Source organism: Sus scrofa, chromosome 14 (genome assembly GCF_054392235.1).
Source record: "Sus scrofa isolate SSC_HxYL_T2T_F1_AM1 chromosome 14, Sscrofa_HxYL_maternal_Yorkshire_Landrace_v2.0, whole genome shotgun sequence".
Taxonomy (NCBI): Eukaryota; Metazoa; Chordata; class Mammalia; order Artiodactyla; family Suidae; genus Sus; species Sus scrofa.
Genome location: NC_139396.1, coordinates 56,233,875 through 56,248,864, shown reverse-complemented (window position 1 = coordinate 56,248,864; position 14,990 = coordinate 56,233,875). Strand labels below are relative to the sequence as shown.

Genomic DNA, 14,990 nt, shown 5'->3' with positions numbered 1-14,990 from the left:
TCGCCACCAAGGAACAGTGTGCAAGGACATCATTTTAAATAGATTTTCTGGTCTGCTCAGGGCTTGGTTTTCTTTGTTGCTTTCGTTTCCATCAATCTAGCAGCTTCCTTATAAACTGGCTTAAATGCCACAGGTGGCAGGGTACTCAGAGCTTTAGGTGTTCCCTAGGAAAGAATTAATCAGATCACTACAGTTCTGAATCTTTGGGAAGGATCCTAGTGTTCATTTGTTCGCTCGTTCACTCACTCATCCATCCATTCATTCGAACAGAATTATGTGCCAGGAACAGTGCCAGACACTGCAAGGAATACAAAGTTGAAGCTGACATGGCTCCTGAATTGAAGGAATATTTATACTACTACTGGTGTGCAGAAAGGCTACAAGTGACAAGGTCGAAAGTTAGGTATGAATTGAATCAATGGAAGGTGATGGAAATTCACAGGACAGAGGGTTACTGGATATCTTGGAAAGTTCACGGTGTTTTGAGTTGGACCTTGCCAATTACATTCAACAGAGGTGTGTGGGATGAGAATGACGGGGAGGAAGGGAGATAGGACTGGACTGGAAGACAATGGCGTGTGTGTGTGTGTGTGTGTGTGTGTGTGTGTGTGTGTGTGTGTCTCATGCATTCATGAGCTCCTGAGCTGCAGTTGTGTTCTGAGTAGCGGAACGTGCTTTTTCTGGGAGCTGGGGCATGATGTGAGGCTAAGAATCGAGGACTGTGTGGGTATTATGGGATGCATTCTGTGCAGGGGTTGTCTATGTGCACGTGGGTTGAGTGTACACACTGGGGAAGCTGAGGGGGGTGCTGCTGTTGACGGTGTCATTGGGGATGTACTGGGGATGTGTGGGCGTACTGGAGCACATGGGATGTGACAGAAATGTGGGGCTGCTGTGTTGTTAAAGAATCTGGCAGGGAGTGGGTTCTAGAGTAGAGGATGTGTATGTGCTCACGGTAAGCTGGCACTGGTGGGCGGAAGGCATCACACTGGCTACCACACCCCCTTCCTATTTCCCCAGTGGAAGTTTAGTGGATTCCCCCCACCTATCTCCTCATTTGGGGGGGCTCCCCCATCACAACCCTCAGACCTCACCCAGGAAGCTGCTGACCCTGCAGACAGAGTCAATCAATCCACTTGCTGGAGGGAGTCTGAAAGATTATAAGAACTTAAAGAAGGAGAGAGAAGTAGCATTTGTCATCATATTAACCAATACTTTCTAGTACAGCTTGGGAAGACAGAAACCACTGATATGCTGGGAACTTGATGCCCTGTGGGAGATTGGGGTGGAACAATACAGCTGGAGTCCCTCCTCACACCCAAAAAGATGGACTGCCCTCTGTTTGCATCAAGGCGTGACTACAGCGGCCGGCACTATTAAATTATTTCCCTTCTGCAAAGAGTCAGTTCCCATCACTGCACGCACATTTAAGCAGATCGCAGGCACTTATTGACTCTGTTTTTCACTGGCACTCCCTGACTCTCAGTTAATAAGCTAGAGTTCATCTTGCACAAACTGTGGAATTGGTTTATGTGCAGCAGAGAAACGATCCAGGGCGAGATGTCAGCACAATATCCCCTGGCAAATTGCTGTTCCTTTGATTTCAGAGATGTACCATTTCGGTCTTTAACACAGTCTATAACATGGATTAGAAAGGATGGAGCAGCTAGGGGAGCCAGAAGAAAAACCAAGTAGGCAAAAACGTGAGTTGGGAAAGCAGTCAAATCAAAATTACATCCCTAGCAAGCCGCAGACTTGAGTTACTACCAAAGAAGGCAAGTTGAGGAGGGTTATTTCAGGTGTGCTGCAGAAACAACAGACCACCTGCAAAAAGGGTCTATAGCCTAAGGATGCTGAAGACGTCACACACGGAGATGTTCATTACAGCACTGTTTACAGTTAAAGCAATGAACTATGAGAAGATGTAAGACCTAGCAATAGGGAAGTGGTTAAGGAAATTATTCCACAATGATATGATATTTTACAGACATTAAAACCAATGTGGATGAAGAGTCCAGAATAATATGAAAAATGTGATGTTATAGCATTAAGGGTTATCAAAGCAGGATAGAGACGGCATACAGCATGGATCACAAGTAAGTAACACATGCATAGAAGGAGCACACATCTAAAAGTGGTGCAATTATAAGTGGGTTTTTTTTCTGTCTTTTTCTTTTTTTAACAGCATAGTCCACATTTCCCCACATTAGCTTACTTTATTTTTATAATGCTATAAACTAGGGATTGGAAAACTTGTTCTGTAAGGGGCCAGAGAATAGATATTTTAGACTTTGCAGACCACACAGTCTCTGCTGCAACTATTCATCTCTACTGTTATAGTCTGAAAGCTGCTGTAGATAGCATGTTGTAAACAAATGGGTGTGGCTGTGTTTCAGTAAAACTTTATTTATAAATACAGGTAGCAAGTTGGATTTGTCCCATAGGCTGTAAGCTGCTGATTCCTAGTATAAACCCAAATTATACTTTTTTTTTTAACCTAAACTATACTTTTTAAAAGAGGGATAATGATGTAGAATAACTGTCCTTTCATTAAGCTCTAGATATGACTGGGAAAAATTAGCTTTTCAATCACAGGAGAGTCTGGGGTTCTGAAGGAAATGGTTCAGCATCTGGAAATCACACCTGGTCGCCAGGTCCAGGAACCCAGGGTAGAACCGACTTGTGGGGGCCAGCACTGCTCCTCTCTCTCTGCCTGGGCTGTCACACTCTCTCTTTGCCTGAGTTACTCCTTTGTCTCTATGGCCCCCTTATACCCCCGACCCTGCCTCCCACCCCATCAATTCCAGGGAGAGGAAAAGAAATGACAGGGTTCCTGAGCAAACCGAAGGGGCAGAGCAGGGGGAAGGTCTCTGTGCCACTTACATTGGATTCGAGGTCACTGGATGCAGGATGACCTGGGGCGCCCGGGTTGGCGTCTCCGGCACCGGCACCACATCTGAGAGCCAAAGATTAGACAGTCAGAGGCAAATGTGAGGTCCACAACCACCCCCCAAAGCCCGATTCCTGGGAGATGCTGGCAGTCAGGAACTTCTCACCAGACCTCAAGTCCCTGAGGCTGACCAATTCCCTCTCTCCCTTCCCCAGCCACTTGCACTTAAACTTTACCAGTCAGATGCACCTGTGGTCTAGATGACATCCTGCACAAAATTCCCCAGTGTCACCTAGGAGCCTGCCAGAGCCACCAAGCCTCTGGTCTGAAGCATCTGTCGAGGTACCATCTCTGGATGCTCCTCACTCCTGAGTACTCTTTGGGATTCATGCCTCCCAGGGCCCAACTTGAGCTGCTCTGACCATCTCTCCCCTGCCCTGTGGTTCTGGACCCCTCTTCACCCTCGGCCATCCTCCCCTTTTCACTACGCTTTGGGACCTTGTCGGTTCATTGTGCCCTTGGACCTCCCCCCTTTCCTTCTCCGCCTCCATAGCTGGTTGCTAGCCTGTGGTCTGGTGATTCCACCCCATCCTCCATGAGCTCGTCCACCCCAGCAACACTCGCTTTCAGCAGTCCCGCACCTTGGCAGGCTTGCTTGGAAGGAACACAAACTCACCTGGGAAAATGAACTGCTGCCTGTATTTGTAGTAGTGGGACGCTTGCAAAAGAAAGAAAACACCACAGTGAGTACCACCCTGGAGCTGACCCTTCATGAAACAGCTGGGGCTCCTGCAGCCACCATGTGGGTTCTCTGCCCGCCCTTGACTTCTGCAGACACTTCAGAATTCCAAGGGACTGTGCACATGAGTAAAGAAGCCAGAAACATTCAAGCCAACCCTCCCACTGACACTCCTTGAAAACAGAACACCCCACCTAGGAGAGTCAAGCTGACTGCAATCCCATCTTTGCTTAGTGCATAAGGACACATACACATAAAGAAAAAACCTCTAAAGCCATAATTTAACACATTAATTTTCTCCCTTCTGACAGAGTGATGACAGCAGCTTAAAAAAATCCTTTATGAGCACAGTAAGATATCACCTCACACTTGTTAGGATGTCTACTATCAAAAAGACAAGAAGCAACAAGTGTTGGTGAAGAAGTAAAGAAAAAGGAACCCTTGTGCACCATTAGTAGGAATGTAAATTGGCACAGCTACTATGCAGAACAGTATGAGGGTTCCTCAAAAAATTAAAGATAGAATTCCATATGATTCAGCAATTCCACTTCTGGGTATAAAGTTAAGGAAATGAAATCACTATCCCAAAGAGATATCTGTTCCCCCATATTCACTGCAGCATTACTTACAATAGCCAAGGCATGGAAACAACCCAAGTACCCATCAAGATGACTGGATAAAGAAAATGTGCGCGCGCACACACACACACACACACACACACACACACACACACTACTCAGCCATAATAAAGACTGAAATTCTGCATCTGTGACAATGTGGATGGACCTAGAGGGTATTGTGATAAGTGAAATAAGAAGAAAACAGAAGACAGAAGAAAACAAATAGTGTGATCTCACTTATATGCAGAATCCAAAAAAAATCAAACTCACAGAAACACAGATCAGATTTGTGATTGCCAGAAGTGGGTGATGGAGATAGAAGACTTGGGTGAAGGTGGTCAAAAGGTAAACATTTCTAGTTGTAAGACAAATAAGTCCTGGGGACATAATGTAGGATGACTGTAGTTAACACTACCTTGTCCTTTATTGTAAGTTTGAAAGTTGCTTAGAGAGTAGATCTTACTTGTTTGTTTTTATGGCCACACCCATGGCATATGTAAGTTCCCAGGCCTGGGACTGAATCTGGCCACAGCTGTGGCAACACTGGATCCTTTAACCCACTGCATCAGGCCGGGGATTAAACCTGCACCTCCACAGCGACCCAAGCCACTACAGCCAGATTCTTAAGCCACTGTGCCATAGCAGAAACTCCTGGAGAGTAGATCTTAAAAGTTCTCATCACAAGGAAAAAAATTTATAACTATGTGAGGTAATGGATATTAACTAAACTGCGGTAATAATTTTGAGAGAGATATATATACATAAAATCCTTATGTTGTACACCTTAAATTTATGCAAGATTCTATGTCAACTATCTCAATAAACTGGGAAAAGTCCTTTATGTGTTTCCTATGCTTTTCAAGTGTTCTGCATTGAGCATTGTATCAGTTTTCTTGTTGCTGCTGTAACAAATTACCATAAACTGGATGACTTAAAACAACACACATTTGTCCTCTTAGAGTTCTGGAAGTCAGCAGCCTGAAAACAGTCATAAGGAGCTAAATGAAAGCGTTGGCAAGGCTGGTGCTTTCTGGAAGCTCCAAAGGAGAATCTGTTCCTTGCCTTTTCCATCTGTAGAGCTCACCCTGCTCACAGTCCCATCACCCCACTCTGCTTCTTTCCTAACATCGTCTTCTACTGTCTTTGACCTTCTTGCCTGCCTCTTAAAAGGATCCTCATGATTGCATTGAGTCTATCCAAATAATCCAGGGTAATTGTTCCCCCTCAGGATCCTTCATTTAGTAATGGTTGCAAAATTCCTCCTGCCATATAAAATAACACATTCAGCACATGATGTTTGGAGTTCCCGATGTGGCGCAGTGGTTAACGAATCCGACTAGGAACCATGAGGTTGCAGGTTCGGTCCCTGCCCTTGCTCAGTGGGTTAACAATCCGGCGTTGCCGTGAGCTGTGGTGTAGGTTGCAGTCGTGGCTCGGATCCCACGTTGCTGTGGCTCTGGCATAGGCCGGAGGCTACAGCTCCAATTTGACCCCTAGCCTGGGAACCTCCATGTGCCGCAGGAGCAGCTCAAGAAACAGCAAAAAAATAAATAAATAAAATAAAAATAAAATAACATATTCACAGAACCCAGAATTAGAACCTGGTCCTCTTTTGGGGGGGGCATTATTCTGCCTACCAAACATGTGAATTAATGTCCATATTTAGAGGGAAAATCATATCAAAGAAGCTTCTTCAAATTCACTGCTCATTCTTCTACGAGTCATTTTACTTCCAGTCCACTCCCTGGAGGCCAGCTTCCCATACATCCCCAAGCTTTCCAACGTTACCACTATTCCAGTGAGGGTTGGGGGCCTGAATCACAGGGCACAAGGGGTGTTAGGGAAGGGGGGACAGGTCACACAGAGCTTTGTATCCTCAAGTAAAGGCAGGTATGGGGTCAGATATGAGTCTAAGTTGGTGAATGTACTTCTGGAAACAATTCTGTTCATTCAAGGACAAGCTCTAACTGGGAGCTGGCTCCCCAAGAATTAATACAGTGGCTCCAAGCCCAGGATCTAGAGGCTGATCTTGTAGGGCTGAATCCTTGTTCTCTCTTTGGTTGCTTGTAAAAGCTTGGGCACCGCTCACCAAGTCTCAGTTTCCAGATGTATAAAATGGGAATAATTACAATTTCCCCTTGATAGGGCTGAGCAATGAATGAGTGTAAGAACAGAAGCAGGATTTACTGCGATGACTAAGCCAGTATCTTTCTAAGCTCTCTTAATTAACAGACAAGAATGCTTTCTAATTAGTAGACAATCAGATAGTCTCTAAGAGCTAAGTCATTAGCTGCCCCAGAGGTGGGGACAGATTTAGAAGCTCCCCCGGGATGGACAGCAAGTCTCAGCATCTCAGTATCTCAAGCACCTGGTTTGGTGCCTTGCACACAGTGATGAACCACTCGTGTTTGTTGATTTACAAGTCTTTTACCACAGCAGTCCCCAAATATCTCAGACGGGTGGAATCCAAAGAGATGCATTTCTGATTCCAGAAAATGACATGTCCGAGCTGGGAAACAATTCATTCAGAGTTGCAGAATAAAGTTTGGAAAGAAATCCGACCCAAAGGTCAGGGACCTTTCTTGCACTGGATAACTTAGGTTTCTTCACTGTGTGCAGATAATGTGTTCGTCAACAAAGGGTTAAAATTTAAAAAGCAAAACCACCCCTGGGATTCTCAAGAGACTCAGCTGATCTCTTTCCTCCCCAACTGGACTGGGGATTAGGTGTCTACAGAAAAGGTTAGCTGGCAGTTAAATGTTCTTTTAAGAGGAGGGACTGAGTGATGGAGAGTAAGCAGGGCTCTGAGAAGGGACAGGTGCAAATGCCTTCCTACCCAGAGCCAACCCCTGCCTGGACCCTCCATGTGCCTGAGCACAGCTTGTTCCTGGTGGCTGAGAGGGAGTCTTGGCCAGAGGAGGAGAGAAAGGGCACCGTGAGCTCTCCCTGTTCTTATTGCTGATGACGGACAGGCGAGAAGCGGCTCCAAGGGGCAGCTAGCGAAGCCGAGCAGCTCCTGGCTGCCTGGCATCAAAGAGGACCTGGGTACTGGGAGGCTGCAGATGACCAGAGTCAGAGGGACAAGCAGATCCTTTTGAAGGCCCTTCCACTCTGAAGCCCCTTTTCCCTCCTTATGGGCTCCCCAGAGAGTTAGCCTTCATGGTCATCTGAAAGGAAGGATCTAGAAGGAGGAGGGAAGATCAAACCATCCCCTGCCTAAGCCTTTCAGCGGCCTTCCAGTGCATTTTAAATAAAATCTAATGATGGAAGATAATATAGAAACGGAATGTATATTTATGTATGACTGGGTCATTTTGCTGTAGAGCAGAAATTGGTACAACATCATAAATCAACTATAACTTTAAAAAGTATAAGAAAAAAAGGAATATGGCAACTAAAAAAAAAAAAAAAACAAAACCTCTTAATTCCTGCCACACCCTGTGAGGGCCTGCCAGGCCTCAGTCCTGCAGCTCTGAGCCTTGCCGGGTGCCTTGTTTATGGCACTCTAGCCACTGGGACATTTTTTTCCCAACTCTTCCCCACGGCAGGGCCATTGCACCTGCTCCCCTCTCTCTGGGTGGACAACTCTTCCCACCCCTGTCTTTGGAATTCAGCTGCCTCTGACCCTTCAACCTAAACCTGTTCTCTTCTTGAATTCACTCCTAGCACTGTTCTTTCCTTTCCGAGCCCTTGTCACAACTTATAATCCTATTTTCATATATATTTTGCTTGGCTAACACCTGTCTCTCCCACAAGGCCATAAATTCCATGGGAACAGAGGCCATGATGGGCAGAATAATGCCCTAACCCCCATCCCCATCCCCAGGACCTCCAACTCCTCATCCCTGGAACCTGTGAATATGTAACCTCACATGACAGAAGGCACTCTGCCAATGTGATTAAGAGAAGGACCTTAAGAGGCAGAGATTATCCTGGATTCCCTGGGTGAACCTGGGTATAATCACCAGGGTCCTTATTAGAGGGAGGCAGGAGGATCAGAATCAGAGAGAAAATAAGAGAAGAACTGATAATAGAAACAGAGGTTGGAGTGATACAGGGCCATGTGCAAAGGAATGCGGGCAGCCATGAGGAGCTGGGAAAAGGCAGGGAAGTGGATTCTTTGCTGGAACTTCTAGAAGAAGCTGGCTCTTCAGACACCTTGACTTTGGACTTCTGACCTCCACAACTGTGATAATAAGTCTCTACTGCCTTAAGCCAATAACCTTGTGGCAATTTGCTACAGCAGCAACGACAAACTCATACAGGGCATGTCTGGTTTGTGCCTTGCTCCATACCTGTGCCTTGTACAGTACCTGGTTCGTGGTAGATGCTCAGAAAATATCCACTAAGGAAATGAATGAATGACTTCAGTCTGAAGGCCTGAAGACAGATTAAAGGGGGGGGGGAAATGTGGGTCTAGGCAGTGCATGAACCTCATGTTATGTGATCATGCATTCATTCATTCAACAAACAATTAGTGCCTTTGGCAGCAGGTACTCTGCTGGGCTTTGGGTGTAGAGGTGGATAAAGCCAACATGTTTCCTAGTCTCATGGAGGTGGCATTCTGATGGAGGAGATAGACACTAAACGTAGCACTAGGTTGCTCCAAAGAAAGGTGTTTGAGCACCAGTCCCTGTAACCCACCCAACAGTCCCTTACAAAGTCCCTTCACGTACCTTCCTACAGCAAATGTCATACAACCTTGCATGTTAGACCTATTTTACAGAAGAGAAACAGACTGACACAGAGTCAGTGCCGCCCTCAAAGCCACAGAGGTAGGAAGGGGCAAATCTGGTTGCACACGTGGCTCTCTTGACCCCACCCTACACTGTGCCATGTCTGACATGGCCCCAGGATTCTGAAGGGGTGTGGCGGAGAACAAGGAGGTCCATCCAACCAGCAGAGCACAATCTCACCAAGCCTGTGGGTGTCCTTCATGTGTCCTGAGGTTAACAAGTGAGCCGAAAGCCTAACTGAACAACCTCTTTTCAAAAGGAATGTTCTAGATCAACCAATGCCAGGGACATTGTTATGCCCAGGCATTAGCTTGGATAGTCTTCAGAAAACTCAACATCTGGCAAGAAACCAGAGCTAAAGTTCCCTGTCCCATCGACAGAGACTCACAGTCTAGAGTATGACAGGTGACCAGGGCCTTGTATGAACAGAACAGACACCTGTCATCTTGGGGGAATTTTCCCAAGACCACCCAAGTCAGGAGGAAGGTCTGACTGTCCTTTTGGAGGGTCCCATTTAGTTTTCCATTTCAACACTGCATTTTATTGTTATTGTTCAATTATAAAACTGGTATGTGTCCCTTCCTATTATATACATTACAGAAGTGCATGGAATACAATTTCTCTTCTTAGAAAGAACACCTGCTGTGAAGATTGTAGACATTTTTGTACATATACAAGCATATAAAATTATTTTACAATAAATAGAATTATTATACCAAACACTTTGCAAATCACTTATTTATTTTGCACTTAGAAGACAATATGGATATCTTTCCATGTCAGGGTATCTACAAAGAGCTACTCCATTGTTTTTAAGGGTGGCTGAGTATTTGGTTACACAGATAAACTACAGTGTATTCAAACACTCTCCACCTGATGGGCATTTGGGTTGAGTCCAAACTTTTCACCGTTGTCGTGAAATCCTCACACGCAGACCCCTGTGCCCTGTGTAAATATTTCTGCATATAAATCCTTAAAAGTGATACTGGCAGTCCAAGGAATGCACATCTCAGACTTTGACAGACAATGCCAATTTACCTTCTCCCAAAGTTTAATTTGTTCCATACTCCCGATACCAGGGGATATGGTGATTTTACCTTATTTCCACAATCCTGGTTAGGCCCATATTTCTTAGCAGTGGGAGCCTCAGGAATTTGCTATTCCTGTGTTTATCTAACAATAATGAAAGTAGCTCACCTTTGTTGATGAGATAGGTGCCCTGCTAAGCTTTGTACGAGTATAGTAATGTTTAACCCTTCAAGGATTCTACAGAGTAGGTAGTCTTAGCATCTCCATTTTACAGATGAGGAGACAGAGGCACAGAGAGGTAGGCAGCTTGCACAACGTCACCCAAATATCAAGTGTAAAGCTGGGATCTGTCCCAAGTTGGCTCTAGAGCCCACACTCTTAACTGCTGTTCCAAAGTGCTTTCCCCCAAAGGACCCCTTAGCTCACTCCCCAGAGAGGGTCAGGACACTGTTGGAACCCCAACCCTAACCATACACCCCCTACCTGAGAAGTGGAAATGATCTACACTGGAGGTGGCAGTGGGAGCCCTTGGTCTACGGAAATACAGGGCCATTTCGCCTCACTGACTCAGGGGCACTTACTGAGATGATTCCAGCTGGTGACTCACATCATGGTCCTTGCTGTTGCCAGGGGGATGGCCCTCAATTACAAGTACGAGGCTGCCTCAGGCTTGAACTTGACCACAGAATCCCCATGATGCAAGTCTTCAAAACACACTCTACCCCTTTTAGATACCGCCTAGATCCAAACATCACCGAGTGTGGGCGTGACATGAACAACTTGCCCTCAATGGGTGGTTGTATCTGGGTGTGGCCCAGATGTAGGGTTGGGTCTTTGTTCATTTCCCAGATAGTCACTCCTGGCTGGATAGGCTTGGAGGTGTGACCTGTGACTGAGGACCTGTGATTTTTTTCCCCTGTGTGCAGCTCACTGGCTCAGGAGGAAATCAGCTCCTAGACCAACACTGTCTACTAGATCTTTCTCCACCTTTCTCCACAGGTGTAGACCATTTCTTCAGCACAGGGAAATGGTCTACACCTGTGCTATCCAATATGGCAGCCACGAGTCACACCAAGCTATGAAGCACTTGAACTGTGGCCAGTGTGACTCAGGAATTAAAATTTTCATTCTATTTAATTTTATTTCATCTAAATTTAAATAGCCACATGTGACTAGAGGGTAATATATTGATCAACACAGACCATGTCTTTGGTCCCAACCAGCCAAGCCAGACCTCATCCCACCAGCCTCTGTCTTGAAACCAGATATTGTGCTGTAAATACAGCTAAACTGGAAGTACCCTTGGACCCCCAGAACATGAAATAGGCTGGGCTGGGCCCCAGAAGGGGCGGGAAGCCTCTCAGGTCTGGCCCACCTGAGAGCAGTGAAAGATCCCTTTAAGTTCAAGAAGCCAAAACATCACATAAGGGCTTCTCCATCATCTTACAGCCCAGCACATCGTTTCAGGTTGGCAGCTGATGCCATGGAATTTGCAAGGAGCTGGAATACTCTTTGGGGTCCTTTCGTCCATCTATATCCTTTCAGATATAGGAGAAAACTGGAATCAGAGGTCACGCAGCAGAGACATGAGACAGCTGGATATTGAATCCTGGACTCCAGCCCACTCATTCAGAGCCTGATCCTGATGTCTAGTGTAACAGTCTAAATGCAGCCCTGCTCGGGTGTGCGGCCCCTGAGGTCCTTGGCGCAGGAACCCGTTGCCAATTTCAACTGATTTTGTGTGTAAGACAGTGGCCAGCTCCAGAGCAGATGCTCTCCTGGGACTCAGACCTGGGTGGAGACCCCGGGTTGTGGCTTCCCAAAAGATCGAGTCTCTAAGAGTCCCTGTACTTCACTGAGCCTCAGTTTCCTCATCTGTAAAATGGAGCTGATCATATCTCATGGCTACTCTAAAGGTCAAATGATGGAGCAACTGCCCTACATATGGTAAGACTCACTCCCTATGCCTCCAATCCATCACTTTTATGCATGGACCAGCCTGGACATGGCTCTGGCATGAACCCAATTCCCCTGTCACTTCCAAAGCATGGAGGTACCTGGCAGATTGAAGTTCTTCTGCTGTCTTGTGCACTGTGGAGAAGGGTGCAGGGGAGAAGGCGGTGTGGCACTGGGAGGGAGTGGGGGCGCTGGCGAGGAGGGTGTGGAGGAGGTCGTGGATGAGGGGTTGCTGCTAGAGTCTGGCTGGTAAGGAACCGGGATGTGGTCCTGCAGGAAGAAAACAGGGCAGGGGAAAGGCAGAGAAGCAGAGTCACAGCAGTGAGGCTGAGTTGCATGGGAAGAGACCCCGCCCCAGCATCCTCAGCCCCTCTTCCATTTTCCTCACCCACCAGATCCTTCCACAGTCCCACCTGCTTCGGCATCCCCACCAAGCTACATCCAGCTGTGGAAAACAGTTTCTGGAGTCAAATTCCTGTCCACTGCCTGGAGCCCGGATTGAAAGGTTACCACATAATGAAAGCTGTGGAAGTGACAGCCACGCTCCTTGGGCCTCTTTGATTTTGGAAAGTCCCATGCAGAGGTGCCCAGAGTGCTCTTCCCATCCTAACACCTCTCCTCCTGAGTGTTTATTAAAGAATCAACAGCCTGACAGCTCAAGAGAGCGTGAGCGAGCCTTCAGCATCTTCCCCTCGCATCTCAGTGGGAACCAGTGCTGCCTCTCCTGGCCCTTGAAACCATTCTAAAGCCAAGATGGAGACAGAATCTATGTGTGCATCCTCAGAATGGTGCTGGTCAGGGTGAGGTGGAGGGGGTTGAGGAGTGTCCCTCCTAAAGACATGTCCACTCAGAACCTCCGAAAGTGATCTTATTTGGAAAAAGGTCTTTGCGGATGTAATTAAGGTAAGGATTTACCCATGAGATTATCCTAGATGTGGGGGGTGGGGGTGGGGGGAGGAGCAGTGCGAAATCCAATGTCAAGTGTCCTTACAAGAAACAGAAAAGGAAAGATACACAGAGCAAAGGCGATGTGCAGATGTATACAGGGGATTGGTGCTTCTACAAGTCAAGAAATGCCAAGGATTGCTGGAGCCACCAAAGGTTAGCAGAGAGCCACAGGATGGATTCTGGGTTCTCCAAAAGGAACCAACACTGCTGACACCTTGATTTCAGACTTCTAGACTCCTGACGGCAAGAGAATAAATGCACTTTGTCCTAGCTACCCAGTTTGTGGTAATCTGTTACCGCAGCCCCAGGAAACGAACACGAGCAGAATCCCCAGCGAGACAAACATGGATTCAAAATCCCATGGCCACCTCTTCCCCATGCATCCTGAACAAAATGCCTAGCCTCTCCATTGCTCACTCTTGCCCACTGTAAATGAGAATAATACTAGCAAACCTCCACAGCCCAGAGAAGGGGTTCCCACTGCTCAAAGTCAGTAGAGCTGAGAGTTCTCAGGGACACCCCAATCTGTTCATTGCTTCTACTAGCCTGCGTCTTATTCACCTTGGAATCTGCAGAACCTAGCACAGAAAACAAAACATTAGAAAGAGCTAACAAAAGTTATATGAATCAATGAACGTAAAGAAAGGAGGGATAGAAGAAGAGATGAAGGGAGGGAGGAGAGGAGGTTCATTTTTATGGAGGAACTAGTTACGCAGGAATTAAGTCTTTCTTGTCTCAGTGGCTCAGCGCTGATGGGAATGAACAGAATCAGCAAAAGAGAAAGCAGCATATGGTGCCCACGTTCCCTGGCAGAACTGCTACAACAGGAGGGGAAAATCCCTCCTCAGGTCAGACCTCCATCTGTGTCCCAGTGGGACCAGCAGCTGGAGGCTGCAGTCCATCAGAGGGAAACTCAAACTCTACCAGATCAGGCAGGGAAGGGTTAATGGCACAAGCCCTCTTTCTGAGCACAGCTGAAACATGGAACCATCCTTCAGAGACCACCCAGTCCCACCCCTTCATTCCGCAGATGGGGATGCTGAGACTCAGAGTTGGAGGGTGACTTGCTGGAGTCACAGAGAGTGGGTGGCCCAGGTCCCCGTCTCCAGCCCAGAAGCAGAAACAGAGGGTTGAACCAAGTAACAGGAAACTCACATCCGACTCTGAAAATCAAACAGTTCACCTCCCAGGATCCTCCTTCGCTCAGATGTGCGCTGATTTGAATATGGCGGTGATTGTTAACTATCTCTCCCATGGACTTTTCCTAAGGAAGCCGACCCCACCCTCCAACTCAATGGACTTTGATGAAGGGACAGTCCTAAACAGCCTTACTTGTCTTGTGATCTCCACAGCTGACTACCAACTCAGGGTCATAGGTCAGGGCATCACGGCAGCTGGTCAATGTCTTAGGATGTGTAATAAAAAGATGAGCAGGGCTAAGAGGAAGAAAAGTGGAAAGCAAAGCAAAAGGGAAGAGGAGATGAGGTTCAAGAGAACAGAAGAGCCACAACAGGTCAGAAAACAAATCACCTGAGGCCACAAAGAGTAGGAACTAAATGGTGGCAGAAGCGATAATGGAGAGAAAAGAGGAGAACAGAGAATGAAGAAATCAGTTGATAATAACAGACCAGAGTGGATACACAATGAGTTGCCAGGCCATGGTTGTGCTGGAGGAGCAGTACAGTGACCCATGGTCCTGCTGAGAGTCCAAGGAGCTGGCCTGAGCACAAGACTGTCCCCCATGTCCAGTTTCATGAGACCTAGCTTCTCAACTGTGGTTTTCCTCTCTCTTATTGCCCTGTGCCCATCCTTCCAATACACAACTCCTTGTGCAGAGCTAGCCTATGTGAGTCTCCGTTCTTTGCAACCAGTCGAAAAGGAGAGCCAGTATACAGCTACTTCAAAAGGCGTCACTGCAGCAGGCAGATCTTCAGCCTTGGACACCACTGCAGATGGGACTTTTAGACGCCTTGATGTGGAAGCACAAGTATTGTAGACTGGTCCCCTCAGGAGTGGGCAGATGCTGCTGCTGCTCCTCCTCCTCCATCTCTTCATCCTCCTCCCCCTGCTCA

General features: G+C 46.9%; 1 protein-coding gene across 4 annotated transcripts in view; it reads right to left on the bottom strand.

The window, feature by feature from the left end:
* Nucleotides 1-14,990, bottom strand: part of KSR2 (kinase suppressor of ras 2) — a 414,955-nt gene that overhangs the window by 65,998 nt on the left and 333,967 nt on the right. For all 4 annotated transcript variants that reach the window (XM_021073978.2, XM_084994175.1, XM_084994177.1 and 1 more), the window contains exons 10-12: nt 12,072-12,240; nt 3,567-3,608; nt 2,884-2,956 (exon numbers count right to left, since the gene is read on the bottom strand). In XM_021073978.2, coding sequence (XP_020929637.1) covers nt 2,884-2,956; nt 3,567-3,608; nt 12,072-12,240 — 284 coding nt within the window. The remainder of the gene's footprint in view (nt 1-2,883; nt 2,957-3,566; nt 3,609-12,071; nt 12,241-14,990) is intronic.